The sequence below is a fragment of the Sinocyclocheilus anshuiensis genome, unplaced genomic scaffold (genome assembly GCF_001515605.1).
Source record: "Sinocyclocheilus anshuiensis isolate Anshui unplaced genomic scaffold, SAMN03320099.WGS_v1.1 scaffold199, whole genome shotgun sequence".
NCBI lineage: Eukaryota > Metazoa > Chordata > Actinopteri > Cypriniformes > Cyprinidae > Sinocyclocheilus > Sinocyclocheilus anshuiensis.
This window is the reverse complement of record NW_015552582.1, coordinates 114,930-128,249: the sequence shown is the minus strand read 5'-3', so window position 1 is coordinate 128,249 and position 13,320 is coordinate 114,930. Positions and strand designations below refer to the sequence as shown.

At 36.2% G+C, this 13,320-nt stretch overlaps 1 protein-coding gene across 3 annotated transcripts in view; it reads left to right on the top strand.

Moving 5' to 3' along the window:
* Positions 1–10,806: 10,806 nt before the first annotated feature.
* Positions 10,807–13,320, top strand: part of LOC107665375 (mast/stem cell growth factor receptor kita) — a 35,748-nt gene continuing 33,234 nt past the window's right edge. For all 3 annotated transcript variants that reach the window (XM_016456235.1, XM_016456234.1, XM_016456233.1), the window contains exon 1: positions 10,807–10,983. In XM_016456235.1, the coding sequence (XP_016311721.1) occupies positions 10,929–10,983 (55 nt within the window). In that variant the 5' untranslated portion in view covers positions 10,807–10,928. The remainder of the gene's footprint in view (positions 10,984–13,320) is intronic.

Below are 13,320 nucleotides of genomic sequence, written 5' to 3'. Positions count from 1 at the left end.
CTTGCCCTGATATCTATCTCTCTCATGACTTTAATACTCAAGATTTAACAAAACTATACTTTCTAAATTGCCTGCATGTCAAAATTAGTACATCACTACAATATCTTTATAGAAAAATCCTAATACTGAACATGAGTCATGTTTTTTCCTTACAAAAATTAGCTATGCTTAAAGTACAGTAACCATGTTTTTTTTTTTTGGCAAATGGATTACCATTTGTATTTATTTTTACTACAAATTCCATGGTTAAACTAGTCTTTTTGCGGCTTAATATTCACAGACACTAGTCAATATCGCGTTTTGATTCAAGTGTACTGACCTACTTTTGATTTATTCGTCCAAAATGTGGCCTATTCCGTCCGCGTTAGGCTATAGGAATCCCATTTTTATGACTGGATTCCACGAACCAGTCTGTGTTTTCCGCATCGCGGAAATTATAGGGCCGTATGTCTCAGAGTAATCAGTACAATTTGGGAAAGAAATCAATTAAATCTGTATGTGGATGTGTGTAAATATTCAAATGTAATCCCCTTTGTAATCGTTAACATTTTCATAAATAACTGTAATTTAATTACACATTTTTTCTTAGTAACTGTAACTGATTACAGTTACATTTATTTTGTAATTAAATTACCTTACTCCGTTACATGTAACTAGTTACTCCCCAACACTGACTGTGTGTGTGTGTGTGTGTGTGTGAGAGAGAGAGAGAGAGAGAGAGGGTGAGGGTGAGAGACGGAGGAAGAAAAAGGAAGAGTATGAGGTGAGGTAAACAGAAAGAAAAAGGGTGAATAATTCAACAACTATCTCTTATTGTTCCCAAGTATCATCCTTCTTTTGCGTTTCTTTATGTGTATAAAACAAAGCTCTTTCAAAAGTTCTTTGGTGACTGAAAAATACAAAGCTAATGGTCGGGGTTGTTGAAGATACAGCACTCGCTGTTCTGTCATCATGATATGATGCACGAGCAATCATGAAAGACTGTCATCAACACCCCTGCTGATATTCATTTAAATACAACTGTGAGTGAGGATGGTAAATCGATGCACTGATGAGCTAGAAGCTCTTACCCGATTGACCCCCAGCAGCTCTTTTCACATTTAGACTCCCTTATTGTTTGAGACAACATATAATGGCATTATTCATCAAAGTTGAGCTTGTGATAAAACCACCACACCACTGCATTAAATTCAGATCTGGTTGTCATTGTAGCCTTCAAAACAGTGTAGAGGTTAGATTCTGTTCAACTGCAGACTACAAAATAAGACATTTTCTTTTCTTTTAGGCTGCTACAGTAAGTAAGGCATTCTGACAAGACTAAAGACTCCTCGGCAACACTTAACACGATTCAGTTCATTAACATTGATTAGTTGATTGCATTAGGCATTATGAACTAATAATAAATGAATGGTAATATGTATTTTTAACAAGTTTTATAAAATAAAATGTAACAAATACAAACAAATTAACAACGAACCATTTGAATAACCTAGATCACCTAATGCATTAACTACAAATTTCAATGTAAAGTGTTACCAACTTAAAAAAAATATATACATATATATATAAAATTATATGGATTATATAAACAACCTATTTTACTTAAATAATGAAACATATTTCCGAGCGAAACATGATATTAAGCTTGAAAAAATGTAGGGAGGGTCTTGATTTTTCCATCGGGATTTTACTAGATCATGAAAAGTGGGCATTACATTCCAGAATGGAGCCCAAATGTAAGTTTGCTAAAATAATACATATATAAAAAGTTGCAGTTTGGCTACTGGTTAACATTACTCAATAGCTCAATAGTATTTCTGTAGATTTATTGTTAGTGCATGTTGCTTTGGTTGGTGGTTTGAAACCCAGGGAATGCATAAACTGATATAATGTTTATATTTAATGCAATGAAAGTTGCTTTGAATAAACGTATTTGCCAAATGTCCCAATGTACTAAGTGGGGTCTGTGGAAAAGGTTTCAGAGGAAGAACAAGATTCTGAACCCAAAGAATAGCTCTGAAAAACTATTCTATGTTGACTTTATTTAAAGGCAGTTTCCCTATCAAATGCTATACTCATGAAAAATGTTAAAATTGTAAATTTACTATCTGCAGCAGCTTGTCACACCTCTGAAAAAGAACATAATAGCTCAGACTGCTTTCTCAGTAAGACTTCTTGTTCTTTAGTGATATTTGACCAAACAGCATTCTGTGTTCACACTTAAAGGTTGTGAAATTTGATTCCAACACAAGTGACCTAATAATGGGACTTTACTGAATGCTATTGACACCTTTTCCAAAACAGAGGTAAGTGCATGTGAAACTAAACTTCCTCTCTCTCACGGCAGGCCTGACATGTTAACTGCCCTCATCAGTGACATGGTGACAGCTTTACAACCACCAAAATAAACACAAAACTGTATCGTACAGGCTAGCAATAGATATAAAATTGGAGGAAGTGCATGCTCCAAACTAATTATGCTTCACATTACCAGTGAGAATCTTGGAATCAAATGAGAAATCATGGCAGTCTCTGTTATTGTTGGGTTCCTGATCTAATATAAACTTTTGAATAAACCACTTGCATACAGGTACTGTATAATATTCTTACAGTAAACAATTGCCAATTTCTGATTAGATTATAAAAACAGAAAGTGAAAACTCTGTAAAGTTTCTGTTGGTCTGTGTACAAAGAAGTGTTGACCTAAAAGTCAAAAAAAGAAACTTAAGGGAAATGTACGTTTATTTTTCTTACCCCAAACATAATAACCTATATTATGACATTTTGCTTCTCAGGTAAATGTTTCTTGATTTAAGAATGCTTAAATGTTTGTACTGGAAAACAAGACAAAAAATACAGAGTCAGAAAATCATTTTTTGCAGTGATTGATTTTCAAATACCAACAAACATTCGGTCAGGACACTGTGGGATTACAAATTTAAAAATCTGTCTTAGATCTGCTGATCCTACATCCTGACGTAACATCATATAAAAAAACTAAGGTGATCTACATTGTATTGGGCATTTATTGTGAACATAATGGGATCTATTTACTGATTAGATTCAATATAGTTTCTAGTGAGGGGTTTTGCTAGTCTTTGATCTTCCTACTGAAAGTTAACTACATGTGAATTTTTACACATCTTTAGTTCTTGTGGCCAGGTGCAGCTTAAACCATTTGGGTACTGTTATCTTTGGGGAGAAGGTTTGCTGAAACTCACAGTCAGGGGTTGATTTCCTGTATTGTCTTTGATGTTTCGTTTTAAAGGGGTCATATGATGCGATTTCAAGTTTTCCCTTCTCTTTGGAGTGTTACAAGCTGTTCGTGAATAGATAAGATCCCTGAAGTTGCAAAGACTAAAGTCTCAAACCCAAAGAGATAGTCTTTATCAAAGTTAAGACTCTGCCACACCCCCCTAAAACGGCTCGTTCTAACACGCCCCCACATATCTAGGTCACTATGTGGGAATATTTGCATAATGCGCCCAAATGTGCACGCAAAGAAAGAAGGCGTGGTTTCGGTAACCGCAGTTAGTGTTGAAGCAGCCATGTCAGAGAGACGCTGTGTGTTTCTAGGCGAAAGCAAAAGCACTTTATTTGGCCTTCCGAAAGTAGATGCATTTAGGAATCTTTAAGATTACTTACAACAGAACAGCAATGCATTTTATGGACGACCGTTTCATGAACCTAGGAGAGGAGGTAATTCTGACTTTGCTATGACAATCTGGCGCTTCTGAATCAGCGACTGTAAGTATGTTTTGTTACTAGTTTAAGTATTTGCTATTGACTGTTCAAATGCGGAGTTTTGCGCATCGTGTGTGTGTGAGAGAGAGAGAGAGAGAGACAGCGTCACATCACAGTAGAGTCAGCTGTCTTAACCGCGGCTTGTGTACTGCACACATACCAGCTTCATCACTGTGTCTGTCACGCGACTCTGTTCCCCTTTCGGGCTCTGTCTTTACATTTATTTTGAAAGATGAAGCTCACGATTATGGTAAGGGGCGTTACATTTCCGACGAGTGCTTGCGGGTATTTGAAAAATAATGTGTTTTTTGAACATTAAAGCATGTCAACATATTCTGTTACACCAAATACACAAAATAATGATCTTTTAAAAAGCATCATATGACCCCTTTAAGTGGTCACTTCTGAGGCTGTGTAAGGTAAACACCTTTAAGGACTGCCCACTGAATGCCTATAAAATACAATGTATCACTGCCTTAGTTAAACTTTTGATGACTGCAGCGCCACGCAGCACGTTCTCAATAAAGAGTCCTGCTGAAGATAACCAAGAGTCTCTTGGTCTTCGCTTCTGAGTTTTTCAACAACACATATGGGTTGTCATGCGCAAAATTATACTAAATTATATAATATATTGTAAATGACATTTTTGTAACATGGTGTGTAATCTTTAACATAGGCTGAAATAAATGCATGACAGTGAAATGCATTTTATGGTTACAGAAAGAGAAGTCACAAACTGTATTTTATTTTATATTTTATATATATTTTATATAAAAAAAATATATTTTATTATTTTATAATAGCATTAATTATTTTATTATTGTTGTTATTAGAACTGACATAGCTGAATAATCTTAAATGTCTTAAAGAAAATGTGAAAATGAAATGTGTAGAAATTCACATTTTGCATTGTTGGTTATAATCATTCAAATCTTGTTAGAGCTTTTCTGTAGAGTAGTCTGCTAAATCTTAAGCTTGTTTAAATAGATGTGTAAACCACAGCAAGCCTTTTTTCTCACAGAAACATTTGAAAATGTCACACAAAATTCTTCTACGTGAGTAAGAAGGCAATTAAAATACATGTCAGCACCACCCCAGCCTTACCCTGCTTGTCTTTCTTTTCTCATTTGCCATTTATTTTATATGATGAGAAGAGAGAGGGAAGCACAAACATCTTAACCCCCGTATTTGGGCAGAGGGTGTGAACAATGAGGAGTCTTCATGCCGTCTGCCTCGTGGACAGGAGCAGGCAGGAGGCTTGCCCCAAGGAAAATGTTCACTATATCACATGTGCCGGGCTGAGCCCTAACCAGCTCTGGAAGTCTGGTCCTTCATTTTGGACAGGCTTGGAAATGGTGATAACATTGACAAAAGTATTGAGCTTATATATGGGGCTGTCATGATCTCTTTATCTCCTCCTAATCTTTCTTCACTGTCCTTAAAAAAAAAACCTGTTTGTGAAAGCACAGTTAACGGGTATGTGATGGAATGTATTTATATACAGTATGAGGGATATGTGAATGTGACAGTCTACCAAAAATCGTATCTACGTCCCATCAACTGGAAAGATAGCACAAATAGGCAACACACACACTCTTCTTACTTGAGTTCACACACACATCTGTTTTATAGTCATGTGTCATTTGATAGAGAGCTATTAGCTCACATAAAAATAGTTTTTCTTTCTGTACTTTGCCTGCGGACACGCATGGTGTGGGGTGGCTCCGTAAACACATACAGAGGGGCCTCTGTCTGAGACTGCTGGGGTGTGTGAATGTATGAGGCGGACTGTCGCTTGCAGGGAGCTGAACAACCTAAATTTGGTCACATCGGACAAGGAAGCTGTCTATTAAATGTTTTATTGCACTCTCTTGTGATGCCACTTAAATGTTGTGTTAAATGGATCTTAAAGGATGGCGCCGTTTATCATGAAACATTATCTGCAATGTATGAAAGTGCACCTGAAGGCCTGATATTGATATGACAGATCACTGTTACCTATACAGAAGAAACACTTCCCCTGGGCTGTACATGTTGTACTTTGTCTGATTATTGTAAGTGATTTGAGGAGAGTTTGGGAGGTGGATCAATGAGTGGTGATATGAGTGAATATTTATGAGACTTTCTGAGGAGGTTAATAGTTTGAAGTGATCTGATTTAATTTAGATGGAGATCATGTTTCACTTGAGGCTAACCCCCTGACCCCATTTATTGGCTATGCGTGTGAGAGAGAGACATGAAGTGAGACCTGCGCTGTTGGAACTGATTTAAGGTGGATGGTTATCATTTAATTAATTAAATATGGTTATTAATAATATGCCTACATACAACTGGAGTTAATATTATGAAAACAAATCATTATTTAGAAAGCTATAGAGAATGTAACATTGTGATATGTATAAGATGTTGTTACATTGATTAAAAGGAAAAATAACAGACAAGAGTGGCTTCTTTTATACAACTGTGGTAACAACACTATAATTAAACGAACCAATGTTCATATTATAAAGTTAATTTATTAGTAAATATGCTTCCGTCAAGTAAATTAGGCTACAGACCTTAGTCAGGTTAGTTGCCATATTGAAATTATCTTACAGACTTTGTATTTAAAATGGCACGCTCATTTTCTCAACTCAACTTTCAATACTGTTTTATTGAGTTTCTGCCAATCTCATGTTAACCTATAGAGTAATATTGCATACTTCATATCTCCAAAGAGTCTTTATCAGATTTATAAAAGACATATACAGCTTTACGATTCTCTCCGAAAACAGTCGAGCTCGTACGTGCCGTGGGTGGAGCTAAACATTAAAGTTTCTTGTGCTCACATAAGAGTTTTCTCACAAGTAAGCAAAGCTTTATTTATTCTATTCTTATTCAACTACTTGTGCCAACGCGAAAAGGCGTTGTTTTTCTACAGATGTCACTTTATGGGCACCATAGAATTTAGAGTCAACTAACAGTTTTACATATTTTTATGTGCATAATATTTGTCTAATAATGTTGATAATCAATTACGGTTGCTTTGACATTGAAAGCATACTTGTAGAGCTACTAAAAACCTTGAAATTGCTGAGAGAGATGGAGAGGAAGATAAATACTGTATGCACTTTTTAAGTGCACCTCTTTGCAGACTTTTCACATAATACATCTTGCAGCTCAAAAAAATTGTGTTTGCAACAAATACAGACACTGATCTGCCTTTTGAAAAAGGTGCTCTTTAACCTCGCTGTAGGCTATGTTAGTTCCTTTCAAACAGAAGTGTGCTCTTGAACAAAATTTTAGGAGTTTTCCCAAAATAGCCTGAGAGAGCAAACCTAAAGCCACAGATCATCGGTGGAGGTTCAGATTTTTTTCACAGCTGAGATGAAGCTGATCAATGATTGCCTTTGAGGCAATGATTTGAAGAACTTTCTAGAGCTTGTTCTTCTATTAGGAAAACACCTTTGCTGCTTTGATAAAAGTGGTATTGGCAAACAATTAGAACTAAAAAAAACAAGTGGTACTGAAGCATTTCAAAGGGACATTCCCTCATGTGCTTAAAAATGTGCAAGACTTATATTTATAATAGGGTTATAATGTGCATTCTGCTCTTTTCTGTAAGTGTTTGGTGACCACCGCTGTCAATTTTGAGAGAATAATAACTTAACTTTTGGTCTGTTCTTCACACAAAATACTTGTATGACTTGAAATGTAGTGTACAAGTTGTATGGAGCACTTTTGAAATCTTGATGATGCTTTTTGTCTTGCTGTTTACTTTCATTGAATAGAAAAGAGCAACTTAGACATTTAATTAAATACAGAATGTGTTTCTTAGAGCTACTGTAGCAGACATCTGTTCAAATGAAAAGCATTTCACAAAAAATGAAAACATTATGGACACAGGCAAATTCATATTTCCATCACATGTTTACCTTTACCCCTCAACCCCCCGGACTAATTTTCCTGTGATTGTCTTATAGTTCAACACAGCAGTCATAAGCAAGTACAGTGACTGTGTTCATGGGAATTATATTAATCAGGGAGCCCAGAAGCTTAAAGTCATCTCATGAGGTTTGACAAGCATGACCAGGCACAAGCCATGGGCCTCTTGGATGCCAGAAGATCCTGAAAGCTATGTTGTATTAAGAAAGCCTGCAGCATCTAACCCACTTTCTTTATGGTGTATTCAATCAAAACTTTAAAACAAGTAACTGCAACCTGGGAATGACCATGTGAATTCTCCAAAATGATTGCTTTGCTTAATGTTTGCTTCGTTTGACACAGCAATACACCTTAATTTGAACTGTCATTATCTTATTTTCCTGAAAACTGCTTTAGGTGGAGCAATATGAAAAATGAAGGATGAACATGAAGAAACTCTAGAGAGATATTGTTGGCTCATTTTATGGTCCAGAGCTTGAACTTTTCTACTCTACCACTCGCCAAAGTTGATCTTAAATGACTAATAAAAGAGGAAAGTGATTAGCAGTTTAATAAAAGATAAATAAACAAATGTAGGGAAAGGGAGTTCAAGGAAACATTTATTTACCTTAGCATATGGCCTTGGATTCATGTGATTTTTCTATAAGAAGAAGAAAGGTAAATATTATGGTTTCGATACAGCTGGGTGACTGTAGTTTACTATGGAGTAACTATATACCCACATGCAAACAGCCTGGGGTTGTTAACTTAACTTGGGTTGTTCATAATGAAAATGTCAGAGAACATATCACATGTTGTGATAGCTATTCCAATGTGCTAGGAAATATTTTTGCAACTGTCAACCAAATTTAAATGTAAAGGGATTAAGTCAACCAACTATGGAAATATTTTAAATTACAATGGGATTTAAATTGTGTGATTAGCGAGTTTTATTGGGTCTTTGCAGTTACAGAATGTGTAAGGGTTCTGGTTACTAGGTTATTTCCCTATTGCTAGTAAGAGATTAGTGTATTTTTTCTCACAAAGTCAACGTGAGTTACGTAATCAGATTACTTTTTTTCAAGTAACTAGTAAAGTAACGCATTACTTTTTAATTTACAAGAGAATATCTGAGTTACTTTTTCAAATAAGTAACGCAAGTTACTTTTTTTTACAATTTATTGATTGACAGCTCTCCTGTCGCCATGTTGAGAAATCAGAAGATGTTACTGTAGTTCTAAAATAAATATGAATATGCATTAATTCATCTCACTCACACAAAAAAAACGCAGATTCAGTATTCCTCAAAATGAATAAAAATAATGCAACTCAGAATATTACGCAAACCTGCCATAATTAAATGTTAAACAACACAAATATTGTTTTATGTATTTAATCCCATTCTATTAACCAATGTCTTTGCTTCTGACCTTCGATGATCCAGTTCAACCATACTAATAAGCAAAAATTACTCGACAAACATTTGTGTGTCTTTTTTTATTGCTGAAGTATGTTGAAATTTCTTCTTCTGCATTCTACTGTACGGACGTAAATGGACTTTCCTTTCAGCCTGAGGCTTATTCATTTCACTTTTGGTGCGAAAAGGCTTTTATATTTGCCAAAAATTTTACTTTTTTATTAAAAAAAAAAACAAGCAAGCCCTGTCCAGATTTAAAAAGTAATGCAAAAGTAACGTAACGCATTACTTTCCATAAAAAGTAACTAAGTATCGTAATTAGTTACTTTTTTTATGGAGTAAAGCAATATTGTAATGCATTACTTTTAAAAGTAACTTTCCCCAACACTGTTTGCCAGTATGTCTTACACAGGACCTCTGAACTATATAAAGTATAATGTAATATCACTATCAAAGTGCAATATTTTTGATTGCACTTTTTTTTGTATTACAGCTGAAACAAACTTCTGTTAAACTTTCTTCTGTCCATTTTGCTATATAATCTGTTTGTTTGTGTCATATAATTTATTGATTTCAATGTTTAGCATATTTCCTGTCAATCCTTAGTTTAAAAATTGTTGTCATATGACTTGTTTTATGTTTTTTTTCTGTTATTGGTGAAATCCTCTTTCGAGAATAATTCAAAGTCAATATATTTTACTTACCTAACAGTTTTATTTGCCTTATTGAACTTATTCAGCAGTTTTATTTCAGATTTAACAATTCAGTATTAAATTTAAAAGAAAATCAGAGGCTGGAATGATGACAAATCACAAGATGATATGAACAAATACAGTAAAAAAAGACAACTAAATCATCGAGAAATAGGAGGAAATGATGGGTGAAAGGGAGGTCAGGGGTGTCACAGCGATCATAAAGTCTTGGGTCATATCTTAGAATGACAAGAAGGCTCATGTTGGCTTTATTAAAGCATCTAAGACAAGACGAGCAATAATGAAAGCATACAAGAACAATTATGTTATTTTAGAAAGCCAATACGAATATTGTTCACAATGAAGGATCTCCTATCAGGAGAGCAGATTAGTAGAGATATAAAGCCTCTCACAGGCATTAATGACAAACAAATGCATAAAACAATGATCATATCCACTCGTTCAGTTGTGTCTCTTTTCTTTCGTTCTCAGGCAAAGTAGCAAGACCGCACAGATGAGACTCATCTTGCTGTTTCCAAAACTAACAAACACCACGTGTATGATAACAGTGAAATAAATCAATGTGTTTTATGAAAAGGAATGAACAACAGACCTCTCTAATTGAGTCACCTATCACCTCATGCTGTAAACATTATTGCTTTTCTGAGATAAGATGATGCTTTTTTGTAAATCGTTTGTTAGAATCTCTTTTTCTATCCAGCTGGAAAACACAACTGGGATTGTTCTGCTCTAATAACATTCCATGCAAGTCTGTGACAATTTAAATGTTTTTGTTACAAATTTACCATTGCCAGATCAGCCTTGTAAGAAGCAGCTTTTATTGAATTTGAAGGCCACTAATAAATCAGTTTGATAACTGCTTTCCATAGCCATACTTATAATATAGTTTCTTCTGACAAGCCACGTGTCAACCTGTGGCACTCTTAACCTCGTTTGTGCGTCTCAGGTATGACTAGCGCTATTACTGTTGATGTTGCCTCCCTGTCCCCGCCCATGTTCGCTCATCGTTCCGCATGACCCGCGCGCAGAGTACAAGGTAGAAAACAACGCTGGCCCTTTAAGACGGGAGTGATCGCTCCGCTGGCGACCGTTCCGCGGTATTATCGAGCTCCAAGACTACCAACACACATGAGCTAGATGGAATTATAACAATGGAATATCATTGCGTTCTGTTTACTGTTCTGTTGCAGTTAATCGTCCAACCAGGTAGGGTGACTATTATCATCGGTCCTTTTATGGTATCACTTTGCTTAGAGGAAAGAAAGTTGTTCATTAAGGAGTAGGGATGTACTGCACTTGCTCTATAGATGACAGACAGTGGGGCTGTTTAATTATTCTTTATTAGGCTACTCAAAACCAGACGGATTGCCTTCAGAGAATAATGTAGCCTATGTAGGCTACCTGTTGCTTCTTACTTTGAACTAATCTAGATTCATGTAGGCTCTTTATAGAAGCACGATTTTGCCTGTTAACACTGGACTGCCACATAATGAAGCTCTCTATAAGGAGCTTTCGCACCTCGGGGCGCGTTCTGTCAGTTCAGAACTCCACGAGTTCTGCAGTACAACTGAAAATTAAGCATCCTAATGCACCAACATTTCCACTGATGGTCCCAGTGAATCATATCCTCTTCACTTACCCTGCGGAGACTCACACCAGCAATTTAAGCGGTTACAGGAACCGATCATTGAAACAAGATATCGATCCGGAGAGCTGCAGGTGAGAATGTAAGGTAAAGCCGATCCTCGCGCGCTGTACTCAATTATTTATCACTCGGGCTCGCGCGTGCTTGTCTCGGCAACAAGTGTAGGAATACGAAGCCTGTTTTTTTTAGCTATAATTAGTGAGAGGCGTGAAGGAAAGAGTGTAGTTAAAACGCACGTTGATTAACTTTATAGGCTACTGTTTGGATATAGAGACGGGGTTGACTCCTCCGGCTTGAACCTCCTCCCAAAATGTTTCGAAACCATTTTTTTGGTCTTACAGAATATACTCAACAGATTTAGCTACGCATATTGCTGCTAAAGCAACTTGTTTTAGTATCCAGAAAAGTATCACATTTTCAGCCGCAGCGCGTTTATTGAGGAGGTAGCCATAGCAACTGCGCAGCTCGAGTATTTTTCTTTAGAATCAGTAACACAAGTAAAACAAGTGCTATGTAATTTTTACGCTTGATTAAGGACGTCACGCATATATTAGCTACGAAAATGTTTTCGAAGTCTGTGGGTTTTGCGCGCTAAACAAACTGAGCTACATGGAACAACCTATAACATTTCTCAGAGATATGGGGGTATTGAACTGATCTGTAAGGTTAAACTTTGTTGGCACAGGCAGTTTTTTATTATTAGTATTATCCTATCAGCATGGACAGTTAGGCTTTATGTAAACGATCGGCAATTCCATGTAATTTCCTAAAAGCCAGAGTAGTTGTTTTGCATGCTGCAACCTGACTTTTTATTTTTTTTTTTGGACGTAGCCTGTCAGATGGTCTTTTTGTAGATTACGGATGTTCTGAGAGATGCGGGGCGAGTCATTAGTTGGACTGCATCTGTTAACTGACCATTATCATGTACTCAGATATTTATCCTTTTGTAACTCGTCCTTGGAAACAAAGATATCACTTTTCTCACAGTTTCATTTGCTAAAATAAAGATGTTTATTATGTGGTAAATTTAAGTTTCCCAAAAGGATCATAGCTTTCCTTTTTTGGGAAAAATCTCTTGTCTTCCATCATTTAAATTCCAAGCTTGTCGTTGTGTTTGGGGAATATGGGGTTAGCCTGAAGAAACGTCATAACCCAGGCGTTTTGATGAGCCATTTCAAAGATCAGGTTTAGAGTGAGCGTGGGCAATCCTGAACACATGCAGCTTTGGTGTGGTTTCGGCGTGAATCTGATGATCAACTTTGTAACGCCAGAGGGCTTCAGTGCTCGAGTGACTATTTTGCATCGGGTTCGGGTTTACATAGTTAATATTAGAGAGCTCTGATATGCACAGTTAGAATTATCGTAATTATGCACAGAAGTCAGTTTTCTGGTTGGTTTATGGCAGTGGTTCTCAAACCTCCCCATGAAGTTCAAGTACCCCGAGCACTGCACATTTTATATGTCTCCCTTAACTAACACACCTGATTCAACTCACCAGCTCATTAGTGGGGACTGACTGCAAGACCTGAAGTGGGTGTGTCAGATGTATAGGTAGACATACAAAATATTCAGTGCTGGGCAGAGGCAAACCAAGATGAAGTGGGGGCCCCAGGCAAAATTAATAGATGAGGCCCTTCTAAAAGATTATTTTGTTAAAGGGGTCATATTATGCGATTTCAAGTTTTCCTTTCTCTTTTGAGTGTTACAAGCTGATTGTGCATAGATAAGATCCCTGAAGTTGCAAAGACTAAAGTCTCAAAACCAAAGAGATATACTTTATCAAAGTTAAAGGGGTCATATGATGCTTTTTTAAAGATCATTCTTTTGTGTATTTGGTGTAACAGAATATGTTGACATGCTTTAATGTTCAAAAAACACATTATTTTTCAAATACTGTA